At 37.8% G+C, this 8,296-nt stretch overlaps 1 protein-coding gene across 1 annotated transcript; it reads left to right on the plus strand.

The window, feature by feature from the left end:
• The first annotated feature begins 6,242 nt into the window (after positions 1–6,242).
• Positions 6,243–8,053, plus strand: LOC147566957 (serine/threonine-protein kinase PBL27-like). The gene is made up of 4 exons (XM_086653557.1): positions 6,243–6,394; positions 6,592–6,900; positions 7,196–7,575; positions 7,659–8,053. Exons 1-4 carry the CDS (start codon positions 6,331–6,333, stop codon positions 7,872–7,874), a joined length of 969 nt encoding a protein of 322 aa, XP_086509683.1. The 5' UTR covers positions 6,243–6,330; the 3' UTR covers positions 7,875–8,053.
• Positions 8,054–8,296: the final 243 nt, after the last annotated feature.

The raw sequence follows: 8,296 nt of genomic DNA on the forward strand, positions 1-8,296 counted from the left end.
ATCCCTATACATGGGTGATGGTGGTGTATATAGGGGATGTAAAGAGGTGTTCAGTCGGCTAATACTCCCCTTCCTAAACCGTCTCAACCAACTTCAACAAAAGTAATAGAAGCCTCCACCTCTTACTCCCATAGGTTATTAATTAGGCCATTCTCATTGGATGAATGATAGACACCATATTACCAGCTATATTTTTTTTTTGTTGAAAAGATATATATTAATTAGCTAGAAATTAAAGTTCTATTACAATACAACTTACAAAGAAAATAAGGTACATGTTTCCAAACCTTCGATCTATTTTTCTTTCTTGCCCATTTAGCCAACTTATCCGCTGCTTTATTGAACTTCCTGCTTGTATGTGAGAATTTAACTATTTCCAACCTCCTTTTTATTTCTTTGATTCTATTGATATGTATTTGTGATTGCCATTGAATATTATTCTTTCCTTTCTGAAGATGTTTTATGATATTGATGTTGTCACTTTCGATAATGATTCTTTTATATTCATGAGATTCTGCCCATTGCATTCCTTTGAGAATCGCTATGGCTTCACTTTCCTCCGGATTTCTGCTTCTTGAAGTGTAAGAGACAGCTTCGACTAATTTAGATTCATTGTCATGGATGATTAAACTGATACCAGTCGTACTATGTGTGTCTATAAATGATGCATCCACGTTGATTTTTAAAAAGGACGTTTCAGGGGAGTTCCATTTTCCTTGTTCTTTTTTGGTTGTTGTGTGGTTCAAATTTTGAATTTGTGGGAAAGTCGTAATGTTAGTAATAATTTTGTCTAGCGTATTGATCTCATGTTGAAAGCAATGATCACATCTCGTCTTCCATATGCTCCACATAATTGTCGCATAATGAATTTTGTTAGCTGTGTAAGCCGTTTGGTCATTAATTTCCCAGGAGAATATCCATTCTCTAACAGATGTTATATTTTCAGATATAATATTAAAATAGAACCAAATATTTTTTGCCAACGGACAGTGAAGTATGGCGTGCTCTATGGATTCTATCTCATTACAGTTCGGACAGTTTCGGTTATTATCAATATATTTTCGTATCCTATCCTTGACTGGGAGGGCTTTAACACAAATTTTCCATAAAAATATTTTTACCCTAGGAACAACCGGTAAAGACCAAAGAAAGTTCCAATTGGGAGAAAGGGGTTGGGGTGAGTTCATACTAATACAAAGGTGTTGATACATGGATTTGACACTAAATTTACCTGTTTTAGTTAGAGTCTATTTTCTTTGGTCTTCACTATCTATCGAAATCGGGATCGTTAAAATAAGATTTTTAGTATCAGTATCAAACTCATTATTAAGAAGGTTCTCGTTCCAGTTACCTTGGTCAATAAGCTGAGATACCTTAGATAGGTTAGAATTCTGGTTATAGGGGATAGTGGGGAGGGTGGGAATCCAATTATCAGTCCATATATTTATATGTTTTCCGTTATGAACCTCCCACATAGTATAATTCTCTATGGTATGAAGATATTTATTAATATTTTTCCAAATCCAGGAGTGATGGGATTTAGCTGGACCTGGATTATCAGCTTTATAGAAGTATTTGGCTTTCAAGAGTTGTACCCACTTGGACTCCGGCTCGGATTTAATTCTCCAGGCTAATTTGCTCAGCATAGCATGATTATCTAGTTCTGGGGAGTGAATTCCAAGGCCACCAAGGAATTTAGGAAGGCATATAGAAGACCAAGATTTGGTACATATGCCTTTGGACTTACCCCACCAGAACGACTTTTGCAAAGTCGAAATGCTCTTGCATATGCCCTTGGGAAGGGCAAAGCATTGCATTTGGTATCGGGGTACGGCCGCTGCTATAGTCGAGATGACTATTGTACGACCAGCTTGAGAGAGGAAGCTGTGATTCCATTTCTCTAATTTCATTTTTATTTTGTGAAGAATATCATTAAAGATCTGTTTTTTATTAGCACCAATAAATAATTGTGCTCCTAGATATTTCTCTGACGTGGAAGCATATTTAACTTTGAGCGAACGCATGATGATACGCTTGAATTTTGGATGAGAATTTTTTGAGTAGAAAATATTAGATTTTGCGTAGTTGATCATTTGACCAGAGGCATTGCAAAAGGCATCAAGAATAGTTTTAAGGGTGTGGATATTATCCAGAGAGTTGCGACCAAAAATTATACAGTCATCTGCGAAGAGGAGATGAGAGATAGTGAGGTTAGGATTATTAGTAGGGAATCCCTTGAAATTATCTCTATCTTGTTCTTCTTTTAGCAGACGACTAAGCCCCTCCATAGCAAGTGTAAACAGGAAGGCGGAGAGGGGGTCTCCTTGCCTGATACCTCTAGAGGGATAGAATATGGGTCCCGGACGCCCATTGACTAAAACTGCCATTGAAGAGGTGGTCATGCATTGGGCAATCATTTTGATCCAATGATCCGAATAGCCTAGTTTTGCCAATATCCGTCAGGAAACTCCATTCAATCCTATCAAAAGCTTTGGACATATCTAGCTTGAGTCCAAAGTAACCCGTAGCACCTTTCATGGTTTTGAGAGAATGAATGATTTCCTGTCCCATGATGATATTATCGGAAATTTGTCTGCCTGGAATATATGCAGCTTGGAAAGGAGAGATGATATTATGAAGTGAGGATTTGAATCTATTAGCCAAGATTTTTGTTATTATCTTATAGGTGGTGTTTAGTAGGCTAATGGGTCTATAGTCTGCTGGCGTTTGGGGAGTTGTGGTTTTAGGGATGAGGCAGATATGTGTATGATTGGTGTCTTGTGGAAGCTCGGCCGACTCAAAGAAATCTTGGACTAAGCTATAGATGTTGGTACTAACCGTGTCCTAGTTAGATTGAAAGAAGTAGGGGGGGTATCCGTCAGGACCCGGGGCTGCTTCTTTCTTAAGACTACTAATAGCACTATTAATTTCTTCCTGGTCAGGGATTCTAGATAGCTCTATGTTTTGTTCCAGCGTTATGGTTTGATGGAATAGGTTGAGAATAGTATGGTTATTGTTGGAGCCCTGAGAAGAACTAATATTGAGAAGATGCGAGGTAAAGACAGCTTGGATGTTCTCTAATCCTTCCTGCCACTCACCATTGGTATCTTTTATAGCTATAATTTTATTAGTCCTATTACGCTGGATGGCTTGGGAGTGAAAAAATTTGGTGTTTTTATCCCCCACCGAGAGAAAGTTGTTTCTAGATTTTTCTTTCCATAAGGATTCTTGAAGCCTATACAAGTCTTCCAGTTGATTATTTATTAAGTTGAATTCTTTTTTATCAGTTGTATTGTTGAGCTTAGTGATTAATACTTTGATGTTATTATCTATGTATCCGAAGACCGTTTTATTCCATTTCGTGAGATGCCCACTGAGATTTTTCAGGTTAACTTGAATATTATGATAATTAGTCCATTTGTCTGAGATAAACTTGTGGCAATCGGGGTGGGACATCCAGGTACGGATAAATTTAAAGGGCTTAGGTTTATTGCAGCTTAAGTCTGTGTCGGTCAGAAGAATAGGAAGATGATCAGAACCTACTGATTCTAAGTGAGAGATACTAGAAAGTTGGAATTTTTGGAGCCAGGGAAGGTTGGCTAGTGCTCGATCTAATCTTTCTTGGATGAAGTTTTCTCCAAATTGTCTGTTATTCCACGTAAAAGGATAACCTTTAAAGCCCATGTCCGTTAATTTAAGTTCGTTGATATAGGAATGAATTTTGTAAGTATTAGAATTCGAGGTCGCCTTACCACCTTCTTTATCTTGGTTGTCCAGGATTACATTAAGATCCCCTATGACTAACCAAGGGGTCTCATCCTGAACTTTAATAGTTTTTAGAGTTTTCCAAGGTTTATGTTTGTTTTTATGGTATGGGCAACCGTAGAATCCAGTGATAACATAATCAGGGTTATCGTTGGTATTATAGATTTCCACGTGAATCATATTATTATCCGAGTAGAGGATTTTAAGGGTAAGGTTGTGTTTCCAGTACATCACTAGTCCACCGGATTTATTGGTCGGCTCCACGAAAAAATGATCAAAGTGTTTGTTAATCTTTATGTATTTATCAATGTTGTAAGATTTAGTTTTAGTTTCGGCTAAGAAAATGATATCCGGGTTATGCTTGTTAATCAGGCTCATAAGGTGTTTACGAGTACTAAAAGAAGTGATGCCTCTGACGTTCCAACTAAGGACTGTGAGTCCTAAATTATTTATCATCTCTGACTACCTGAGCATGAGATAAAAAGGACGGGGGGGGGGGGTGTCTAGGCTAAGCTATAGTCAAAACCGTCTGAGCGAGAGAAGGGCCTAATATTAAGGCGCTCTCCGACACCTGATCTTTATGTTAATCTTAAGGCACCCAAAGGGATTGGCCAGAGACTATTGAAGTTCGGTTTCTATAGTTGAGAGCTTAAAGATTAACCTGGTGGTCTAGAGGCACTTACTATATATGAAAATATTACCCAAATGCCCAAGTCCTCGTTCTAAAGGTTTGCAGGGAGGGGGGTTTTAGTCTAATAAGTCAACCTTAATAGTCCTGGTTATGTAATGGATGAACCTAATTTTATAGGCGCACTCTTACTTCTAATACTATAGTGAATCAGAAAGGATAAAAAACTGAACTATGACACTAACTATAACAAGTAAACCATAAAATCAAAATAATATGGCAAGTGAATCAAGGCAAACAAGGACGGTATGCATGAGGATAATGGAATCGGAAAATAATAAGATCTGATACTCGAGTAGCTATATGACTCTTACATGGACAACCACATCAGTTATAACAGAGGGTTAAATTTGTGAGGGAGAGGGGCAAGTCAATATTTTTCTTTTGATAGGAAGCTAGAATATATAAAATGAAACAGAAGAGTTTACAAAATTATTATCCTTATAAAAAGAACTCAAAAAACTTAGAACAAATGTCCAAGTAGCCGAAAGATCATTTGCTCGGGTTGTACGAACTTCCTAAAACTATTTGTAGTAAAATAGAACAGGCCCAACGAGTATTTTGGTGGGGAAACAACATTGTCATACTTTTGCTTGACATAATATTATTAAACCTAAAGTTTAAAGAGAACTAGGAGTTCACAAAACAGAAAAATGGCATTGTAGTGATGTTAGCTAAACTAACTTGGACCCTAATGATTAATCCAGTGAAACCTTGGTGTCAATTTCTTGATTGAAAGCAGCAAGAATTGTTAGTAAACCTCCATAATCTTCATGGCACTGCCATATCTCCTTGTCTTAGTACTTGGGGGTCAGTCTATGTTGGTTGTTTATGGGATCAACGGTGGACAATGAAAATCACTGGTTCGACTTCAACACGCTCTTCGTTTCTGCTCTCACTTAGAGGTGCTCAAAATGCTGGGTCGGCCCGTTCCGTACAGGGCCGACCTGGCTCGTACGGAAAACGGCCCAGGTCAACCTGGATTCTGTCCCGGACCCGGACTGGGCCTCTATTTTGGCCCGACGGGCTAGGCCCGGCTCGGAAAAGCCTGGGTTGAGCCCGACAACTTGTTTTTTTTTTTTTCTTTTTTCCTTCCTTTTTTAAATACTTATATTCCTCCTAATGATTTATATCCTATTTAGAAAATATACTAACTTAAGTTGGAGAAAAAAATTTGGTAAGCTTTAAAAAATCTATCTAAAAATAAATTTAGGTAAGTTGTTGAGTTAGAAAAGAAATATTTATATTTCTGTTAAGGATTTATATCCTTAAGTAAGTTTAGAAAATCTTTACTTTTTAAGTTAGAGAATATAAAAAATATAGGTAAGTTTCATTAAACCATTTTTAGGTAAGCTCTAGAAAATCTATTCTTTACAAGTAAGAGAAGAAATTTTTGGTAAATACTATAAAATTTTTAAGTAAGTTCCATTTTGTTTTAATTTAATTTCAGTATTAGGTAAGTTCCATTCTTTTAGGTTAATAGTCATTACTTTAATATTAGGTGATAAGTTCTATTTTCTTTTAAAAAAGTTTTATTATTACAAGTAGTTTTATATTTGTAATCTTTTTAATTTACTTTTAGGATTAGTTAAGTTTTAATTGAATTTCGTATTAAAAAACAGAAAAAACAAAAAAACAGGTTGGCCCGGCCCGGACAGGCCTGGCCTGGGTAAAGTTACGTTCCCGGGCTGGGCCATAGGTTTTGGCAGTCCGGCCCGGGGCTATTCCAGCCCGGGTTGCTTGGGCCCGGCCCGCAAGCCCGGCCCGGCCTTTTGAGCACCACTACTCTCAGTACCCCTTTTCGTTTCTGCTCTCTCGACACCTTTCCGTTTCTGTATCTCTCTCTGTCTCTCTCTCTCTCACTCTCTAGTGAAGCAATGGATCGTAAGGCATGGTTTTGCAAGTCGTCTAAGAGAAATCCATCTAATGTACAGGAACCTGGTAATGTTTTCATTTAGGGTTTATTTTCTTCTTCTTAGGGTTCATTTAGGGTTTATTTTCTTCTTCTTAGGGTTTATTTAGTTTTCTGTTTTATATGTGAAAATCAGCTCATTCATGTCAATTTGTTCCTTATATTTCCTTTAATCTCCATGATAAGATAATGATGTTGTTTTCTTCTTTATATATTTTCTTTACAGTTCCTTTGAAGGTTTTTGACATGGGCTTTCAGTTTTATACTCTTGCTGAAATCCTAATTGCAACGGATAACTTCAATGAAAACGGTGTAATAGAAAGGGACAGATTTGGTAAAGTATACAAAGGAATCCTTCCTAGGAACAACCAGGTAGTAGCTGTCAAACGATGGAACCGCCATTATCCAACCCTTTTACTTCCGCTTGGCCGTCATCGCAACCTAGCCCATCTCCATGGAGCATGTGAAGAGGGAGCCGAGCGACTTCTGGTATATGAGTTCCTCCCCATGGGGTCTCTGGACAAAATTTTACATGGTAATAATCTCTATGTTTGCTTGATGCGTGTGTCTTATTTTGTCCATAATCCTTTATCTGATTCAGACACTAGGGACTCATGGGGAGTAAACTAGTTGTGCAAAGATTCGTAGTTTTGAGTGAATTGTTGTCATCTACATACTTTACTTTCCGAAGATCTTAGGTCTCTTGTTTTATAGGTTTTCTGTTACTATATCTGATAGCTTTTCATCTTAAATATGGGTTTGAATAAGCTGAGAAAGGGCTACGTAAATCAGTTCAGTCATCTTTGAACTACATGCATTTTATTTTGCAGGGGACACTAAAGATACCATACTTGATTGGGATACTCGATTGTTGATCGCCGTTGGTGTCACTGAGGGATTGCAGTATTTGCACGAGAGGGGGGTTCTACACCTCTACCTAAACAGCGAGAATGTCTTGCTTGGGAATGGATATGAGCCGAAATTGGCGAATTTTTGGACTACGATGCTTAATCCGATTGGGAAGGCCACACATCTTCTGATTGATCCCAGGGGCACGTACGGTTACATGGATCCCAACTATGTTGCCACAGGTGAACGTACAGTCAAAACGGACATTTACAGTTTAGGGGTAATCCTTTTGGAGCTCATCACGGGTCGAAAGGCTGTGGACAACACAAGAGATTACAGAGAATGCAGTATGGTTCTGTGGGTAAGACTTATTTCTCTACTACTTTCTTTTTGCAACTTCTTTTTCGTTTCTTTGATTTGTTGATGCGCTTGATACACATGCAGGCACAGCCTAAGTTCAATGATCGTTCCTTGTACCAAACAATGGTGGATCCAGAACTCAAAGGGAGGTTTGAAGAAAAACAGTTAGTCCGTATAATGATGATTGCTGCGAGATGTGTCAATGCAGATCCGAGACTAAGACCATCTGCAGCAGAAGCATTAAAGACCCTGAGTCGCATCATCAGTTGTCCCACTGATGAATGTGACGCTGCAGAGTAAGAAAGGCCATCTGCAGCGGAAGAAGTCCAGTCTTTTGACACTATTGTTTTTTCGTCTCTCAACACTTATGAGGTAAAACTGCATTATCAGTAGTTTGTCTATCATGAACAAAAGTTTATTGCAAAAGATATATTACAGTATCTACCAGAATATAATCTATTTGCAATGTTATGTGAAAATCAACTGCAATTTATTTTGAACAGTCACGACAGTATTAGAATTTTGTTCTATCTGATAGCTATGGTCATGGAAACGAAATTAGTCTTGGACAGTTACAATGTTATAGCTCACTGTCTAAACTTATTTCCCTCGCATCATGAGTTACGTGTTCAGACCCAGCCCACCTTTTTTTTTTTTCCTTTTACTACATTTTACTAGTTGAGATTACCTACATGTACATAAATAACCACTATGCATCCCAT

The sequence above is a fragment of the Eschscholzia californica genome, unplaced genomic scaffold (assembly GCF_041429995.1).
Source record: "Eschscholzia californica isolate CP2 unplaced genomic scaffold, dmEscCali1.0.p SCAF_1, whole genome shotgun sequence".
NCBI classification, from domain to species: domain Eukaryota; kingdom Viridiplantae; phylum Streptophyta; class Magnoliopsida; order Ranunculales; family Papaveraceae; genus Eschscholzia; species Eschscholzia californica.

Coding starts and splice junctions, on each gene's coding strand:
- LOC147566957 (XM_086653557.1), top strand. CDS start 6,331: ATGGATCGTAAGGCATGGTTTTGCAAGTCGTCTAAGAGAAATCCATCT. Junction 6,395..6,591: donor ATCTAATGTACAGGAACCTG/GTAATGTTTTCA, acceptor TTTTCTTTACAG/TTCCTTTGAAGGTTTTTGAC. Junction 6,901..7,195: donor TCTGGACAAAATTTTACATG/GTAATAATCTCT, acceptor TTTATTTTGCAG/GGGACACTAAAGATACCATA.